The following is a 19,703-nucleotide window of genomic DNA, read 5'->3' on the forward strand; positions in this document are numbered from 1 at the left end:
TAACCCACTGAGCAAGGCCAGGGATTGAACCCACAACCTCACGGTTCCTAGTCAGATTTGGTTAACCACTGAGCCACAACGGGAACTCCTAAATTTCCCTTTTTCAAAAAAATTTTTATTATAGTTGCTTTACAATGTTGTGCCAATTTCTGCTGCACAGAGAAGTGACTCAGTTGTATATATGTATACACTTTTTCTCATATTATCTTCCATCATGTTCTATTGCAAGTGATTGGATACAGTTCCGTGTGCCGTACAGTAGGACCTCATTGCTTATCCATTCTAAACGTAATAGCATGTTGGCATATGGAAGTTTCTGAGCCAGGGATTGAGCCACAGCCACAGTAGAAGCAACGCTGAGTAGTTACACTGTGAGCCACAGGGAAATCCCATAGAGCTACATTTCTATCCTTCTGTCAATTAAGTACGAGTAAATTACTGGGTCCTGTGGTAATTGTCTTGATTACTGTTGCCTTGTTGTAAGGTATGAATTTAGGAAGTGTGAATCTTGCAAATATACTCTGCTTTTTCTTTTTTGCTGTTTTTTTTTTTTTTTTTTTTTTTTTTTTTTTTTTGCTTTTTAGGGCATATGGAAGTTCCCAGGCTAGAGGTCTAATTGGAGCTGCAGCTGCCAGCCTAAACCACAGCCACAGCAATGCAGGATCTGAGACATGTCTGTGACCTACACCACAGCTCATGGCCATGATGGAAGCTTAACACACTGAGCGAGACCAGGGATCGAACCTGCATCTTCATGGATACTAGTTGGATTTGTAACCTTCTGAGCCACAATAGGAACTCCAAGATTGTTTTGGGAAGTTCCCTTGTGGCACAGTGTGTTAAGGATCTGGCTTTGCTGCAGCTGTGGCACAGGTCACCACTGGGCATGGATTCAATCCCTGGCCAGGAACTTCCACATGCCACGGGTGTGACCAAAGAAAAAGAGATTGTTTTGGCTCCTCCAGGTCCTTTGAATTTTCGTATGGACTTTAGGATCAGCTTAGTTCTGCAAAGAAGCTACCTGGGATTTTGATAGAAATTGTGCTAAGTTCTGCATAAATTCAGAAAATATTGTTTAATTTTTTTTTTTTTTTTTGGTCTTTTTGCCTTTTCTAGGGCCTCACCTGCGGCATATGGAGGTTCCCAGGCTAGGGGTCGAATCGGAGCCACAGCGGCTGGCCTACACCAGAGCCACAGCAACTCGGGATCTGAGCCGTGTCTGTGACCTACACCACAGCTCACCGCAACGCCGGATCCTTAACCCACTGAGCAAGGCCAGGAATCAAACCCGCAACCTCATGGTTCCTAGTCAGATTCGTTAACCACTGAGCCACGACGAGAACTTGTTTATTTAACATTGTTAAGCCTTACAATCCATGAACATGGAATGTCTTCCCATTTACGTAGATCTTCTTTAATTAAAAAAACTTTTAGGGAGTTCCCATCGTGGCTCAGTGGCTAACGAATCTGACTAGAAACCATGAGGTTGTGGGTTTTTTTTTTTTTTTTTTTTTTGGTCTTTTTGCCATTTTCTTGGGCCGCTCCCGCGGCATATGGAGGTTCCCAGACTAGGGGTCGAATCGGAGCTGTAGCCACAGGCCTACGCCAGAGCCACAGCAACGCGGGATCCGAGCCGCATCTGCAACCTACACCACCGCTCACCGCAATGCCAGGTGCTTAACCCACTGAGCAAGGCCAGGGATCGAACCCGCAACCTCATGGTTCCTAATTGGATTTGCTAACCACTGAGCCACAACGGGAACTCCGAGGTTGTGGGTTTGATCCCTGGCCTCGTTCAGGGGGTTAAGGGTTAAGAATACGGCGTTGCTGTGAGCGGTGGTGTAGGTCGCAAAAAAAAAAAAAAAAAGGAACGGACGTCATAAACCCCTGGGCGGGGGAAATGGGCTTGTAGCACAACAAAGCTAACTAATATTAATACAAATTTTGAGATATAAAGCTGACTGGTATAAATTTTGAAAAAGAAAAAATAGGTTAAAGAATTTTATCAAAATCCTTTTCTGCATCTATTGAGATGATCATATGGTCTTCATTCTTCAATTTGTTAATGTGGTATATCACACTGGTTGATTTGCAGATACTGAAAATTCCTTGCATCCCTGGAATTAATCCCAGTTGATCACAGTGCTTGATCCTTTTGATGTGTTGTTGGAATTGGTTTGCTTGTATTTTGTTGAGGATTTTTGTGTCTATGTTCATCAGTGATATCTATAATTTTATTTTTTTCTTGTATCTCTGTCTGGTTTTGACATCAGGGTGTTCGTGGCCTCATGGAATGAATTCCAAAGAGTTTTTTCCTCTGCAATTTTTGGAATAGTTTCAGAAGGATAGGTGTTAATTCTTCCGTAAATGTTTTGTGGAATTCACCTGTGAAGTCATCTGGTCCTGGACAGTTGTTTGTTAGGAGTTTTATTTATTTATTTATTTATATTAAAAGAAAAATTTTGTTTAGGGCTGCACCCGCAGCATATGGAGGTTCCGAGGCTAGGGGTCAAATTGGAGCTACAGCTGCTGGCCTCTGCCAGAGCCCCAGCAACACCAGATCCAAGCCACATCTGCGATGTACACCACAGCTCCCGGCAACACCAGATCCTTAACCCACTGAGTGAACCCAGGGATTGAACCTGTGACCTTATGGTTCCTAGTCGGATTCATTTCCACTGCACCACTATGGGAACGTGTTAGGAGTTTTTAAGTTGCTGGTTCAATTTCAGTACTTGTGATTGGTCTGTTCACATCTTCTATCGATTCCTGGTTCAGTCTTAGAAGATTGTACTTTTCTAAGAATTTGTCCATTTCTTCTAAGTTATTTATTTCATTGTCATATAGTTGCTTGTAGTTGTCTCTAATGATTCTTTGTATTCCCTATGTTGTAGGTTGTAACTTATCCTTTTTTTGTTTCTAATTTTACTGATTTGGAGCCTCTCCCTTTTTTCTTCTTTATGAGTCTGGCTAAAGTTTTATTAATTTTGTTTATCTTTCCAAAGAATCATCTTTTAGTTTTTTAATTTTTTTTCGGGCCAAGGGATATGGAAGTTCCCAGACTAGGGGTTGAATCAGAGCTATAGCTTCAGTCTATGCCACAGCCACAGCAACGTGGTGTCCAAACACATCTGTGACCTACATGCAGCTCACAGCAACACTGGATCCTTAACCCACTGAGCAAGGCCAGGGATCAAACCTGGATCCTCATGGATACTAGTTGGATTTCTTTCCACTGTGCCACAGCGGGAACTCCACAATCAGTTTTTATCTTTAAAAATTTTTTTTTTCTTGGGAGTTCCCGAGGTTGCAGCTATGATTTGGATCTGATCCCTGGCCCAGGAACTCCATATGCTGCTGGATGGCCAAGAAAGAAGAAGAAGAAAAAAAAAACTAAAAATAGAGTTTCCATATGCCCAGTAATCGCACTCCTGGCCATATATCCAGAGAAAACACTAATCTGAGAAGATACATGCACCTCTATGTTCATTGCAGTACTATCCGCAATAGCCAAGACATGGAAACAACCTAAATGTCCATCAACGAATGAATTAAGAAGATGTGGTACATATGCACAATGGAATATTACTTAGCCATAAAAAAGAACAAAATAATGCCATTTGCAGCAACATGAATGGACCTAGAGATTATCATTCTAAGTAAAGTAAGTCAGACAAAGACAAATATCATATATTACTAGCATGTGGTGTTAAAAAATGATACAAATAAGAGTTCCTGTCGTGGCTCAGTGGAAACGAATCTGATTAGCATCCATCAGGACAAGAGTTTAATCACCGGCCTTGCTCAGTAGGTTAAGGATCCAGCATTGCTGTGAGCTGTGGTGTAGTTTGCACACATGGCTCGGATCTGGCATTTCTGTGGCTGTGGCGTAGGCTGGCAGCTACAGCTGCTGTCGACTGCTAGCCTGGGGACCTCCATATGCTGTGGGTGTGGCCCTTAAAAGACAAAGTACATGAATAAATAAATAAAATAAAAAATTGTACAAACAAACTTATTTACAAAACAGTAACAGACTCACAAACAGAGAAAACAGATTCGTGGTTACCAAAGGAGATAGCAGGGTGAAGAGGAAGATAAATTAGGAGTTTAGGATTGACAGATACACTTTACTATGTAAAAGTAAACAACAAGGACCTACTGTCTAGCGCAGGAACTATATTCTATAATCTCGTAATAATCTATAATGCAAAATGATCTGAAAAAGAACAGTTTATATATAAATATATAAAAATTATATATAAATATATATATAAATGAATTACTTTGCTGTACATCTGAAAATAATGTAACACTGTAAATCAACTCTGCTTCAATTTAAATAGGTGAAAAAATTAGTTTTAGCCTCATAAAGCTTTATTTTTGTTGTTGTTTGTTTTTACTTAAAAAGGCATTTTAAAGGTGAAAAACTAGGAAGTTCCCTTGTGGCTCAGTGGGTTAAGGATCAAGTGTTGCTGCTGTGGTTCTGGTTACTGCTGTGGGATGGGTTTAATGGCTGGCCTGAGAATTTTCACATGCCATGGGTGGGGCCAAAAAAAGTGAAAAAAATCAAGTTATTCAATTGAATTCTAAAACCGTTGGTTAAAGGGAAATGTTACTCTCTGATAAGAATAGAATTGTTTCTTTAGCCACATCCAGGGCATGCTGGGTCAGGGATTGAACCCCCACCACAACAGTGACCTGAGTCATAGCAGTGACAACGCTGGATCCTTAACCTGGGCCACAGGAGAACACCGAGGGTAGAATCTTTAAAACTTATATTAAATGAAACTGTAAAAACAACCAACTGGAGTTCCCGTCGTGGCACAGTGGTTAACGAATCCGACTAGGAACCATGAGGTTGCGGGTTCGGTCCCTGCGCTTGCTCAGTGGGTTAACGATCCGGCGTTGCCGTGAGCTGTGGTGTAGGTTGCAGACGCGGCTCGGATCCCGCGTTGCTGCGGCTGTGGCGTAGGCCGGTGGCTACAGCTCCAATTCAACCCCTAGCCTGGGAACTTCCATATGCCGCGGGTGCGGCCCAAAGAAATAGCAAAAAGACAAAACAAAACAAAACAAAACAACCAAGTTATAAGCAAAAGTTCAAATAGATTTCCTTTTCTAGGAGTTTCTGTCGTGGCGCAGTGGAAGTGAATCTGACTAGGAACCATGAGGTTGCAGATTTGATCCGGCGTTGCTGTGGGCTGTGGTGTAGGTCGCAGATGCGGCTCGGATCTGGCATTGCTGTGGCTGTGGTGTAGGCCGGCAGCAACAGCTCCGATTAGACCCCTAGCCTGGGGACCTCCATATGCCGTGCGTGAGGCCCTAATAAGACAAAAGACAAAAATATATATATATATATATATTTCCTTTTCTAAATAGCTTGAGATAAAATTCACATACTATATACTTCACCCATTTAGAGTGTATAATTTGTTGTTTTTAGTGTATTTACAGAGTTGTGCAAATATCCTCATGATTGGTTCATCTCCCCATAAGAACCCGCACCCCCATCTCCAGCGCCGCCAGCCTCCCCCCGCCCCCCCACCCCCGGCGACCTACCTGGGGGTCGTGTCTGCTCCGTAGTCTCACTCTCAGCTCAGTCAGCCTGTCTGGGATCATGCCTCCTCCTGATCTGACCTGGGTAGGGTCTGGGACAAGGTGCTGACCCCTGGCCTAGACCCTCCAGGGACTCCGGAGCAGCCTGCTTGAGGCTCCAGCCAGCCCAGCCACCATGTATGTGTGGGTGGAGAAGCCGAGTCTGCAGGTCGCTCCACCAGCCCAGCCGCCATCCGACTCCAAGTGAGACCCGGCAGCTGAGCCCAGTCAACCCTCAGAAGAAAATCACATCTTGCCCTTTGGGCCACTGTGTTTGGGGGCCTGTCAGGCAGTGGTCAGCCACTAGACTCTGTGCTGAACAAGCCCATCACCCCCTGATAGCAGAACCCAGGGTGGCCCTGGACTCCCCATGCCTTCACCTCCCTCACCTTGGTCAGTGCCCAGACCTGGCTCCTAATTCCCACCCCCACCCCCGCGGGCCTTGGTTCAGCAGCGCCAGCCTCTCGCCTGCCCCACGTGGCCCCAGAGCTTTCTGAGATGCTCCCTGGTGCTGTGTCCTTGAGCCAGAGTCTGCTCAAGGGGCTCGCCGGCACTCCAGGCCTGACCCTCCCACCCGCCCCAACACCCAGGCCCATCCTCCTCTTCTGCCTGGACCCCCACCCTGCCTCCGCCCACCTGGGGAACCCCCCTCTGAAACCATCGCTCCCCTAAAGGCAACCTCCACTCTCCATCACCTGTTGACAGGCCGTTTGACAGACAGGCTGACAGACCATCCTCGACCATTTCTAGACCAAGACCTCCTTCCTAGGGAGTTCCCGTTGTGGCTCAGCAGGTTAAGAACCTGACTAGTATCCATGAGGATGCAGTTTTGCTAAAAAGGAAAAGTGAAGGAAAAAAAAAAAAACCTTCCTAGGTGATAGGGTGCGACGAGAACACAAGGTCTTTTCCTCCGCAGACCCCGGCAAGCTGTCAGTAATAAGTCAGTGAATATTAACTGAATGAACAGTGTGTGCAAACCCCCCATCTGAGAACAAACTGAGCTGGGAACCCATAGACCCCCAGGCAGGTGGGAGGCGGCGGGAACTGAGAGTGAAAGGCTCTAGGGGCCCTTGACCAGAAGTGGGGTGTCCCTCATGATTCTCATGTGGGCCAGAGGCCCACCGTCAGGTTTGGCCTGGCCACTGGCCCCTGGCCACAGTACATTCTGTCTCTTATTTGGAAGGATGACTTGCCAGTGAGGGTGAAGGTGGAGGGCAGGCACGGGCGGAGGAGGGGCTGGGAGCTGCGCCAGCGATTCTGGGCAGCTCTGCCCTGGGCTCCTGGGGACTGACGCCTAGGTGGGCACCTTTCCGGAAGCCACAGCCTGACCAGTCTCACTTCCACACAGAGGAGTAGGTGGGACCCAAGAACAAAAGGTAGGGCCACCGTGTACCGAAGCCATTGTCAGCTTGGAGAGGGTTTTCCTGCGGAGGATGGCAGTTTCTGGGTGAGGGCCCAGTGCCTGCTTGGGCCCACGGCAGGGTGCCCCTTTGTCACCTCTCTTCCTTAGCACCAGAGGTGAAGCCGGCCTCCCCACTTAGGAAGCGAGAGAGGTAGGGTAGGTGGGGCCCCCAAACATGAGGGGTTTATACTGTGGTTTTATAATATCATTTATTGGGATAAGTAAAGTTTTGGGCATAATTTGGCATCAGGCTTTTAAAATTTTTTTTATTTTTTTATTTTTAGGGCCGCATCTGTGGCATATGGAGGTTCCCAGGCGAGGGGTCTAATCAGAGATATAGCTGCTGGCCTACACCACAGCCACAGCAAGGCCGGATCCTTAACCAACTGAGTGAGGCCAGGGATCAAACCTGCAACCTCATGGTTCCTAGTCAGATTCATTTCCGCTGTGCCACGATGGGAACTCCCTGGCATCAGGCTTTTATTTGACAGATTGAGATACTAAGGAATCCTCCCTGGCATTGATGTTTGGAAGACAAAACTGTGGGAAGACACCTGACCTGAGAGATTTATAAATTGATATCCAAAAAGAGAGACTCTACACATAGAAGAATACTTAGAAATAAGTGGGGGCTGTGAAGTCCAGAGAAAACTGCTCTGGGACCCTGAGAGTAGGCCTGTGATCTTTTTTTAAAAAATTGTGGTAGGAGTTCCCGTTGTGGCTCAGTGGTAATGAACCTGACTAGTACACATGAGAATGCAGGTTCAGTCCCTGGCCTGGATCACTGGGTTAAAGGATCCTGTGTTGCTGTGAGCTGTGGTGTAGGTCACAGACGAGGCTTGGATCCCATGTTGCTCTTGCTGTGGCTGTGGTATAGGCCGGCAGCTGCATCTCTGATTGGACCCCTAGCCTGGCAACTTCCATATGCCGTGGGTATGGCCCTAAAAAGAAAAAAAAGAAGAAGAAAAAAAAGAAAATAATGTTTATTTATTTATTTTTTTAAATCCATGTTGGGAATTCTCCTCTGGCACAACAGGTTAGGGATCCAGCATTGTCACTGCTGTGGCTCTGGTCACCATTGCTGTAGTGCAGGTTTGATCCCTGCCCCCAGAACTTCTGCATGCCATATGTGCAGCCAAAAAAGAAGGAAAAAATAATCCCTTTTGATGGAGAAAGATTGGGAAGTGGGGGTGCCATGAGCCTGGGGCAGGGACTCCAGAGCCCTCTGGGTACCCTCAGGCCGAGTGATGGTGAGCCCTGGGCTCCTGCTGCTGCTGCTGCTGCTGCTGCTGCCCTGCATGCTGCCCTTGGCCTCGTTGCACACCTGGAAGACTGGGTGGCATCAGTTCCACAAGGTACCATGCCCGCATCACCCAGGCCCACTCAGGGCACCCCTTCCCTGCCCCTGGGCTCTGTGCTCCTTCTCCTGCCTCGCTTCTGAGTACCTCCACCCCCAGGGCCCTCAGGTCCCCAGGATGGCTGACTGCTGACTTATGGCCAGAGCCGGGAGGCCAGGTCCCAGGTCCAGTGGGTCCCTGCTGCCAAGGACAGAAGCTGCTCCAGGGGCCCAGCAAGGGGTAGAGTGGCAGGGGGTGCAGAGGAGGAGATGAGGGAGGAGGCAGGGCCAGCAGGTGCTCAGCTTGGGTGCACTGTGGCGTGACAGCAAAGACACCATGCTTCTCTGCCTGTCCTGGGGCTGTGTCATGTCCCTGATCCCCTTGGCCTCCTCCATGGTGTCCCCTGCCCAGCAGGGCATAGCCAGGATGCAGGAGGCCGTTGGAAATCAGGCAGGAGGGAGGGGGTCGTGTGAACACCTAGCTTTGTGGTTCCTGTCCCCCAAGGCCTCTGGTTTCCTCTGGGCCCCAGCAGCCCCGCCCCCACACTTAGAAATTGGCTCCTTCCTGTGTCTTCTTGTTTTGCACCCTCTGGGCTGCCCAGGGTGGCTCCTGGCCTCCAGTCACTGAGCTCAGATGGTTTAAACTCTCAGCCAGTAAGAGCTTCAGTTGCTTACCTACAATAATGTAACCCACAGCAATGGCTCTTTGCAGCCTTTGGTAATTTTGAGATTGTAATGGAGGGTTTTTTTTTTTGTTTGTTTTGTTTTTTTTTTTTTTTTGCTTCTTAGGGCCGCACCTGCTGCACATGGAGGTTCCCAGGCTAGGGGTCAAATTGGAGCTACAGCTGCCAGCCTACACCACAGCCACAGCAACGCCAGATCTGAGCTGCATCTTCAACCTACACCACAGCTCACGGCAACGCTGGATCCTTAACCCACTGTGTGTGGCCAGGGATCGAACCTGCAACCTTGTGGATCTCGTCGGGTTTGTTACCACTGAGCCACAACAGGAACTCCTGTAAAGGAATTTTGAGACCAAAATTTTGAGAAGGTGGGTGAGCAGTGGGCCGGAGCCGTGGCTTCTGCTCCAGCTCCTTGTGGGCTCTGTGATCCTGGGCAAGTTGATTACCCTCTCTGAGTCGCAACCTCTCAGCTGGGAAATGTGAGACTGTGTAGGGGGACCCTGGAAGCTTCCTTCGTGGCATGGCCTGCCCTGCTGCTCGGCCCCTCACCAGGTCCCTTTGTGCTCTGAGCCTCAGTTTACCCTTCTGCTTCCCCACCCACCTCAGTCAGTGAATGTTCCAGAAGGAGTCTGGCAGTCCAGCCAAATTGGAAGCGTGGGGGAGGAGCCCTTGCTGGGGAGTGGGTGAATGGAGCCCCAGCTTGGCAGGGCATCGGGGAGTCCTGTGAGGAGCGCTGGGAATGCCAGAGCAGCTGTCACCAACAGCTTGAGCCCTGAGAAGTTCTGCACCCCCCAGACTGTGCTCCAGAAGTGCTTGCCCTGGCAGAAAATGCACCCTGCCCCAGTGGGCAGGGGTGGGGAGGGGTGGGGGTGGGGATGTGGCCCCTGGGGAGGGGGGGTCTGGATCTGGCAGAAAGACGAGGTCTCCTCTCCCTGCAGCCGAACGGATACATGTGCTCAAGGCACTCAGAGTGCCAGAGCAACTGCTGCATCACCAACAACTACGGGAAGCTGCTGTTCTGCACGGCCAGGACCATCTTCTTACAGTGTGTGCCCTGGCGCAAGGTGAGGGCGAGCCCCGGCCTGAGGGGAGCCCCAGGGGCTCTGATCTGTGTCTGACCTCTGACCTCTGTGTCCCCCAGCCCAACTGGGACTATTGTACCTACCACAGCGAGTGCCAGAGCAAGTGCTGCCTCAGGCTGAATGAGGTCAGCAAGCACCGCTGTGTTCCTCAGACGGGGATCCTGGTCCAGTGCCTGCCTGTGGTGAGATGGGGAGGTGGAGGCGGGGGGGATGGGGACAAGGGGAGATGGGGACAGGGGGCAGGGGGATGAGGACAGAGGGGATGGGGGGACGGGATGGGGGAAGGGACCAGGGGATGCAGGCGAGGGGGTGTGGGAGCGGGGATGGGGTAGGGACAGGGGACACGAGGCAGTGGCCAGAGACGTGGTTCATTGGGAGAGGACACTGGTGTGAAATGTGGGTGTGCGGGCCTGTGCTCTGACACTGGACTCCAATTTATTATAAAGGGTCTCTGACCAGAGGTTAAGAGCCAGACTTGGCCCAGTGCGTCCTCAGATGCTCGCTCTGGTCCCTTAGCACCCAGGGCTGCACTGGTTATGGCAGGTCCACAAAGCGAGTCCCCAGGTGTTGGTGAGGCAGGAAGCTCACTGGTAGCCTTGCCTGGAGGCGCTGTCAGTGCCCAGGGGAGGTGTTGCCCCTACCCCCACTGCTGCCACCAAAAGTCTTCTGCTCCCACTCGTGGACTGGAGTCCCTCTGGGTGTTTGCTAATTTTTGCTGTGTCCTCTAGTGATGTGACCCGGGTCTGTGCCCCGGAGACCACCCGGACCCTGAGCGTTTCACTCCGGATGGTGCTGTGGACGTGGGAGCCCCTTACACGGTTCCCGGGGCTCTTCCTGGGACGATGACCACCTGCAGGATTAGACATCTAGCCGAGAGCTCCTGGGACCCACTAGTGTCTGAAAACCAGGTGCAGCTGCTGGAGCTTCAGTGTGACTGAGCATCAATAAACCCCCCACCGAAAGGAGCGTGTTTGTGCAGTTGTGTCCCAAAAGGCCCGGTTAACCAGAGAGGCAGGGCTCCTCTGACCTCGCTAACCGTGAGGACCACCCGGTAAAGACCCCTGGGTGCTGGGTCATGCGTCCTCCTCCCTGGGCCCGTAGGATACCTACCTTCCCCTGGAGCAGAGGTCCTGGCTTATCAGGAAACTTCCTCTGGTGGCTTCTTGGAGCAAACACCACAGCCGGCTCCTCTCTTCCCAGAGCACAGGAAGCCTGGAGAACTGCCTTCCTCTGAGCCCATCTGGCCCACCCCTGGCTGTTTTTCTGGGCTCTGTTTAAAAAATTCCCCTCCCTCTCCCACCCTCCCACCCCTGTCCTCCCGTCCTCCTCCCCCTCCCCCCTCCTCCCCCTCTCCCTTCCCTCCCCCCTCCTCCCCCTCCTCCCCTCCCCCTTCCCTCTCTTCTCTTCCTGCACACACTTACCTTAAGACTGAGAAACTCTGCTCCCACTTACCCAAATTGCACTGAAAACATATGGCATTCCCATAGTGGCTCAGGGGTAACTTAACTAGTATCCATGAGATTTCGGGTTTGATCCCTGGCCTCGCTCAGTGGGTTAAGGATCTGGTGTTGCCATGAGCTGTGGTGTAGGTCGCAGACTTAGCTTGGATCCCACGTTGCTGTTCCTGTAGAAACCTGCTCACAGTCTATTCATCCGTCACTCATCACTGGAAATAACCAGGTGTCCCTCGGTGAGTGACTGGATAAACAACATCCCTCAGGAGGACACTGACGGCACAGCCACCAGAGCGGAGAGGAGGAGCCAGCCCCAAAGGTCACATGCTTGAGGTCCCGTCCACATGATTCTCCAGAAAAGACACAACTGGACCAAGACAGCTGAGCAGCTGCAGGGCTGGGGCCCGGAGGGCGGGGACCGCAACAGTCCCAGGCGGAGGAAGTGGGGTGCCTTCTGGCTGTGGGGGGACACATCCGTCTGTGGCTGTCTTCACATCTGACCTGTGTTTGGAAGTCTCTGCATTTTCATATCACTCATGAAACAGACCTTAAAAACACCCAAGGCTGTGTGGGAGGGAGGCAGGGCAGGTGTGAGGACCGCCCCCACAGGCCATGGGAGTGTCACTTAAGGCTCCCTGCTCTGTCCTGAGTGTCCTCTGGAGGAGGCTGGGGTTTGTCTGGGTCCTTAGTTCATCAGCCCTGGAAGCGTCCAGGCAGGACCCAGCCTCCGCTCCACATGCCCTTCCTTCAGCCCCAGTCCCCTAGAATCCACTTGCTGTCTCTGGGGATCTGCCTCCATCTACACTCCATGCAGATGGCCTCACAGCACGTGGCCTACTGTCTGGGTTCTCTCACAAGTTGGCTCAAAGCCCTCTTAAGTCTCCTCCACAGTGTGTGGGTGGCAGAACTTGGTCCATTTTTGTGGCCAAATAATTTTTTTTTTTTGTCTTTTCAGGGCCGCACGGAGACATGTGGAGGTTCCCAGGCTAGGCGTAGAATCAGAGCTGCAGCTGCCGGCCTGCACTACAGCCACAGCAACGCAGGATCCTTAACCCACTAAGTGAGGCCAAGGATCAAACCTGCCTTCTCATAGACCCTAGTTAGATATATTTCCGCTGAGCCATGATGGGAACTCCCACTAGTTGGATTCTTAACCCACTGATTGTGGCCAAATAGTTTTCCATGGTTTGGATGTAACCCAAAGACAGACATTTGAGGGGTTCCCACTGCTGGCTGCTGTGAATCATGCTGCTGTGTGCATTCACTCACAGGCTTTCTGTGGACAGCTGTTTAGTCTCTGGGTCTGCGCCTGCGAGGGGAACCCTGGGTCTTACAGGTAACCCACGTCGCACCTTTTAGGAAAGTACAAGATGACTTTCCAAAGTGCCGCGCCATTTCGCTCCTCCATCAGTGGTGTGTGAGGATCCCAGGGTGTCCACACCCTGGACGACAACACGTGTTCTGGTGTGTCTCCTTGGTCCTGGCTACCCCAGTGGGTGTGACATGGCTCCCAGGTGACTGCAGTTCATTCTTTAAAAAAAATATGGCAAAACCAGTTCCCACAGTGGCTCAGCGGAAACAAATCTGACTAGCATCCATGAAGATGCAGATTTGATCCCTGGCCTCGCGCAGTGGGCTAAGGATCCGGCATTGCCATGAGCTGTGGTGTAGTTTGCAGACGCGCCTTGGATCTGGTGTTGCTGAGGCTGTGGTGCAGGCCAGCAGCTGCAGCTCAGATTTGACCCCTGGCCCTGGAACCTCCATGTGCCATGAGTGTGGCTCTGAAAAGACAAAAAAAAAAAAAAAAAAAAGGCAAAACCAGAAGGATTCCTCTCCTTAGCTTAAAATATTCTGGAGACACTGGGAGTAGAGGCCAGACCTTCACCGTGGTCTCAGGGTCCTCCTCTCTGCCATCTGTGTCCCCAACCTCATGTCCTCTCCTAGTTCCCACCATCCTGCCCACCTCCTCGGTCCTCCTGGGGCTGATCTCCTGCAGCAGGGCCTCAGCCCAGATGCCAACCCCACCTCCCAGCCAGAGCCCCCCAGTGCCCCCCCCAAGTCTGTCCTCAGATGTCACATTCTCAGTGGGGACCTCCCTGACACCCTGAAAACCCCCTTCCTTGTCTCCTCAGCCATCAGGGCCTTGCGATGCACCAGACACTTTGCCTGCTTCATTGTAAACCATCCCTTCTGGGGCTGTGGACCCACCGTGGCAGCGTTTTGCCTGCTTGCTTCTTTGATGCCCCCACAGAGCCCCAAAGGCACCTGGCACTGGTAGGCAGCAGGAAAACTTCAAGGATGAGGGTGCATGGAGTTCCCATTGTGGCACAGTGGAAACAAACCCGTCTAGTATCCACAAGGACGCAGGTTTGATCCCTGGCCCGGATCAATGGGTTAAGGATCCCTCGTTGTTGTGGCTATGGCATAGGCTGGCAGCTGCAGCTCCAATTCGACCCCTAGCCTAGGAACCTCCACATGCCGCTAAGTGTGGCCCTAAAAAAGCGCAGCAAAAAAAAAGGATGAGGATGCGGCTCCTCCAACACAGCCCCTGGTGGCCACCAGGTGGCGCAGTCCGACGACAGCATGTCACAGCCTTCTGGTGCTGCTTCTCTGATGATATGGGGACCAGTGGGGGGTAGGGGTGGCTCCTCCACAGACCCTAGCATTTTCCCTTTTCAGCAGGAAATCAGCAATTTTCCTATCAGCTTCAGGTCTCCTGCGGGTTAACCAGGGATGAGAACTTGAATTTGAGGAATTTCAGGGGACATATTGCATTGGACCTGGCAGGGGGTCATTCTCTTGCTTGGGCAGGATTCAGAACCCAGGAGAGGTCACCATGAGGCTTTGGTCCCAGGCACTCTCAAGGGAAAGGGGGCTGGGACACCTGCCCCCCTCCCTCCAGGAGAGCCTGTCTGGGGCACCCAACTCCTTGGAGCACGTGGCTGGCAAGGCCTCAGGGGCACACAAGCAACCTCTCAGTTTTCTGGGGTGGGTGGGCTGGGTGAGTAATTTCTCATCCCCAGTGCCAACCACAGCCCCGAGCCCCCTGAGGTCTCCCGCTTCCTGTGGCTCTTCCTCTACCCACCCACCCATGGCTCTTCTCCACTCGTTTCTTCTGCTCTGGGGTCAGAAACCATCCTACGGTCACTTTTATGTGTTGTTTATTTGTTTTGCTTTTTAGAGCTGCACCTGTGGCATATGGAGGTTCCCAGGCTAAGGGTCTAATCAAAGCTGCAGCTGCCAGCCTAGGTCAGATCTGAGCTGCATCTGCAACCTACACCATAGCTCATGGCGACGACGGATCCTCAACCCACTGAGCGAGGCCAGGAATCGAACCCTCAACCTCATGTTTCCTAGTTGGATTCATTTCTGCTGTGCCATGACAGGAACTCCTCTATGTTTATTATTATTATTATTATTATTATTATTATTATTTTCCTTTTTGGCCACCCCACAGCATATGGAGTTTCCAGGCCAGGGATCAGATCTAAGCCTCAGTTGTGACCTACACCAAAGCTGCAGCAACAGTGGATCCTTTAACCCCCTGTGCTGGGCCAGGGAGTGAACCTGCAGAGACACCACCAATCCTTTTGTACCGCAGTGGGAATGCCTTCTATATTTTTATTTATTTGTTGTTATTATTTGTTGTCTTATTTTTTGTCTTTTCAGGGCTGCACCTGCAGCATGTGGACGTTCACAGGTCAAATCGGAGCTGCAGCTGCTGGCCTATGCCACAGCCACAGCAACACCAGATCTGAGCCACGTCTGCAACCTACACCACAGTTCACAGCAATGCCGGATCATGAATCCACAGAATGAAGCCAGGGATCGAACCCGAGTCCTCATCGATACTAGTTGGGTTATTACTGCTGAGCCACAGAACTCCTCCTTCTATATTTTTAGAAACAGCTTTATTGAGAGAAGATTCTGATGCCACACGATTCAACCATTCAGTGGCTTTTAGTGTATTCACAGGGTTATACAACAATCTCCACCGTCAATTTTAGAACATTTTCATCACTCCCAAAAGAAACCCCAGGCCCCTTAGCCATCACCCCCATCTCTCCCCACATCCCCCAGCCCCTGGCAACCACGCATCTCCTTCTGTCTCTGGCATTGCATGTTCTGCATGTTTCATACAAGTGGGATCATGTAATGATGCAGTCTTTGTCTGCTTCTGTGGCTTCCCATCATGTTTTCAAGACTCATCTGTGGGAGTTCCCACTGCGGCACAGTGGATTAAGGATCCAGCTTTGCTGCAGCTGTGATGTAGGTCCCAGCTGTAGCTCAGATTCAGTCCCTGGCCTGGGAGCTCCATATGCTGTGGGAGCAGCTGGAAAAAAAATGAAAGGCTCATCTGTGTTTTCACCTGTGTCGGCGCTGCTTCCTTTTCATGAGCACTGTGGCTGGACCACACCAGGTTTATCTGATCACCTGTCGATGGAATTTATTTATGTATGTGTTTGTCTTTTTGCCTTTTTCTAGGGCCGCACCCGAGGCATATGGAGGTTCCCAGGCTAGAGGTCTAATTGGAGCTGTAGCTGCCAGCCTATGCCACAGCCACAGAAACGCGGGATCCGAGGGATTGAACCCACAAGCTCATAGTTCGTACTTGGATTTGCTAACCACTGAGCCATGACAGGAACTCCTGTTGATGGAATTTAGGCTGTTCTCACCTTGTTGAACATTCGTGTACATGTTTCTATGTGGACGTGTTTCCAGTTCTGGGCAGATACCTGGGAGTAGAATTGCTGGTTCGTTTAAAATTTTCTATTAGTTACACTTAGTGGCTTAGTGATAATGAACCTGACTAGTATCCATGAGGAGGCAGGTTTGAACCCTGGCCTCACTCAGTGGGTTAAGCATCCAGCATTGCCCTGAGCTGTGGTGTAGTTTTCAGACACGGCTCAGATCCAGTGTTGCTGTGGCCATGGTGTAGGCTGGCAGCTACAGCCCTGATTTGACCCCTAACCCAGGAACTTCCATATGCCACAGGTGCAGCCTTAAAACACACACACACACACACACACACACACACACACACGTAAAAAGAAACAGGTGAAATTAATTTTAGTAACATTTTACTTAACTCAATAGATCCAAAATAGTATCATGAGATATCTCACATTCTCTTTTGCAATAAATCTGGGAAACCCAGTGCATTTTCTACACTTTACAACTCCTCTCAACTTACATGCCTGGTTTCCATTGGAGGTATCTGATCTATATTTAGATTTCATAAGCTGTATAGCTGAAAAGATTCACAGGCCCAAGTTGTTCCAAACAAAATTGCAATTATGAATAATAGAGTTGCCAGTTCTTTATTTATTTAGTTACTTTGTCCTTTGTCTTTTTAGGGCTGCATTGGCGGCATATAGAGGTTCCCAGGCTAGGGGTCTAATTGGAGCTACAGCTGCCCTCCTGCACCACAGCCACAGCAACTCGGGATCTGAACTGCATCTGCGACCTACACCACAGCTCACGGCAACACCAGATCCTTAACCGACTGAGCGAGGCCAGGGATCAAACCCTCAACCTCATGATTCCTAGTCGGATTCATTTCTGCTGTGCCACAATGGGAGCTCCAGGACATCATTTTAGATTAGGGCTTTGTTTTCCCCGAGTCACTTTTTTTTTGGTCGTGGCATGCAGCAGCTTGATGTAGGATCTCAGTCCCCAGACTAGGGTTGAACCTGGGCCGCATCAGTGAAAAGGCCGAGTCCTAACCACTAGACCACCAGGGAACTCCCTCAATCACCTCTTCAAAAGCCCACATCCACACACAGTCACATCCTGAGGTCCTGGGGGTTGAGGTTTTCAATATTTGAATTCATGAGAGACACAGTTCAGCCGAATCATTCTAGAAACGCCTTAAATGGGCAGAAAGAGCTGCTGGCCCCAGGACCTGGGAAGTGAGAGGAAGAGGATGGGGCTGTTCACGGAGAAGCCTCTCATCTGTCCCCTGGAGGCTCAGCTTGAAGGAGGCCTGGGTGCCCCCTGCTGGCCTCCTCACCACCCTGGGCTGCCCTGATTTGGTTACAGACAGAAAGCTCCTCAGGGGAGGACCCAGGATCCACCACCTTGGGTCCAGGGCCAGGAGGAATCTGCTGGCAGGCCACGTGGGGGCCTGCAGGGGAAGCTGGTGGCTCCAAGCCCCCCATACTCACTGTCAGCAGGAGCTAAGCTGTGCAGAGTGACAGCTGACCCTAAGATCACTTTCTACAGGGCCTCACAGGTGTCACCGCTGGCCGTGGCCCTGCTGGCAGCACCATCCCCGAGGCCCCGAGGCCCGGCAGGGCGGGGTGGGGGCTGGCCCCAGATGCTGCCCTGCAGAAAGGACTCAGGTGACTCTGTCCAATGCAGTTCACACCACCACTCCTGAGTCCCAGGGAGGACAGGAGCACCTTCCCCTTGTGGAGAATGACATGGTCCCCAGAATGTACGCCCAGGCATCCTCGTCCTCAAGGGAGACCCCATGAATGCCTAGGAGCCCTCAGGATCACATGCAAAATGTGTCAGTGGGGGGAAATGGGGCCACAATTTTCCTGGCTTGTTATTTGTTTATTTTGCCAGACTGCATTTTATTCTGTAGTCATAGAAAGCATTTTTTTTTTTTTTTTTGGAGTTCCCATGATAGCACAGCAGAAACGAATCTGACTAGGAACCATGAGGTTGTGGCTTCAATCCCTGACCTCACTCAGTGGGTTAAGGATCTGGCGTTGCTGTGGCTGTGGTCTAGGCGGGCAGCTGCAGCTCTGACTGGACCCCTAACCTGAGAACTTCCATATGCCACAGGCACGGCTGTAAAAGAAAAAAAAAAAATCCTTCTTAGCCATGCATAAGTTCAGGGACATGAAGAGCCTTCACACTGTGTGGGACAGTCCTGCTGTCCAGTGCCAGAACTTCATCTTCCCAAATGGAAATTGCACTCATCAAACTCCTGACATTTTTGTCGTGAATTAAAAAAAGAAATTGAGTATAGGTGACTTACAATGTTGTGCTAATTTCAGGTGTACAGCAAAGTGATTCAGTTATACATATACACATAGCCATTCTTTTTCAGATTCTTTTCTCTTATGGGTTATTGAGGGAGTTCCCTTCGTGGCTTGGTGGTTAATGAACCCAACTAGGATCCATGAAGACTCGGGTTTGATCCCTGGCCTTGCTCAGTAGGTTAAGGATCCAGTGTTGCCATGGGCTGTGGTGTATGCTGGCAGCTGCATCTCCAATTAGACCCCTAGCCTGGGAACATCCATATGCCACAGGTGCAGCCCTAAAAAGCAAAAAAAAAAAAAAAAAAAGAATATTGACTAGAGTCCCCTATGCTATATAGCAGGTCCTTATAATTTATCTATTTCATATATAGTAGTGTGTATCTGTTAATCCCAAACTCCTAACTTATCCCTCCCTCCCTACCCCACGTTTCCCCTTTGCTAACTGTAAGTTTGATTCCAAAATCTGTTGAGTCAAACTCTTGACATCTTAACAGAGATCTAGGATGAAGAAAGGCTAAGAACTGGTGTCCCCGGGGCCATCCCATCTGTGTTGGTATCCGTTCTCAGTGTCCAGCTGGTGACCTCTGGGAGAGCGCCGGCTCTTGTATGTTCCCTGGGGCCTCTGCCACTGGTGTCCTTGTGAGCCACAGTGGACCCCTGTCTCCCCAGGAGACCCTCCAAGACCCACAGGGTTTCAACTGTAATCTACAAGAGGACAAGCTCTTTTACCATTTCATTACTGGAAATGGAATTTTTTTTTTCCTTATTAGGACCACACCCAGGCTAGGGATCAAATCGGAGCCACAGCTGATGGCCGACACCACATCCATAGCAACATCAGATCTGGGCTGTGTCTGCAACCTACACCACAGCTCATGGCAATGCCAGATCCTTAATCCACTGAGCAAGGCCAGGGATTGAACCTGCATATCTTGGATACTAGTCGGGTTTGTTACCACTGAGCCATGATGGGAACTCCATGGAAATGGAAATCTTTGGGTTGATTTTTACCTTCTGAAAAGAAGAACTTTTTTTTTAAATGGCCACATCTGTGGCATATGGAGCAGATCCAAGTTGCAGTTGCAACCTACACCTCAGCTGCAGTATCGCCAGACCCTTTGACCCACTGCGCCAGGCCAGGGATCAAACCTTCATCCTG

At 50.4% G+C, this 19,703-nt stretch overlaps 1 protein-coding gene and 1 long non-coding RNA gene across 3 annotated transcripts; one reads left to right on the plus strand and one right to left on the minus strand.

The window, feature by feature from the left end:
* On the plus strand, positions 6,618-11,189 carry LRCOL1 (leucine rich colipase like 1). 2 transcript variants are annotated; one of them, XM_021073241.1, is made up of 5 exons: positions 6,618-6,968; positions 8,234-8,349; positions 9,952-10,077; positions 10,155-10,277; positions 10,824-11,188. In XM_021073241.1, exons 2-5 carry the CDS (start codon positions 8,242-8,244, stop codon positions 10,824-10,826), a joined length of 360 nt encoding a protein of 119 aa, XP_020928900.1. In that variant the 5' UTR covers positions 6,618-6,968; positions 8,234-8,241; the 3' UTR covers positions 10,827-11,188. The 2 variants fall into 2 exon arrangements, with proteins under 2 accessions (XP_020928900.1, XP_013838190.1); XM_013982736.2 differs by lacking the exon at positions 6,618-6,968 and adding an exon at positions 6,978-7,145 and having other exon boundaries at positions 10,824-11,189.
* On the minus strand, positions 9,306-11,381 carry LOC110256741. Its single transcript, XR_002338658.1, has 3 exons — positions 11,206-11,381; positions 10,179-10,272; positions 9,306-9,346 (listed from the first exon to the last, which is right to left on the minus strand). It is a non-coding gene; the product is annotated as an uncharacterized LOC110256741 (long non-coding RNA).

Source organism: Sus scrofa, chromosome 14 (assembly GCF_000003025.6).
Source record: "Sus scrofa isolate TJ Tabasco breed Duroc chromosome 14, Sscrofa11.1, whole genome shotgun sequence".
In the NCBI taxonomy this organism is placed as follows: Eukaryota; Metazoa; Chordata; class Mammalia; order Artiodactyla; family Suidae; genus Sus; species Sus scrofa.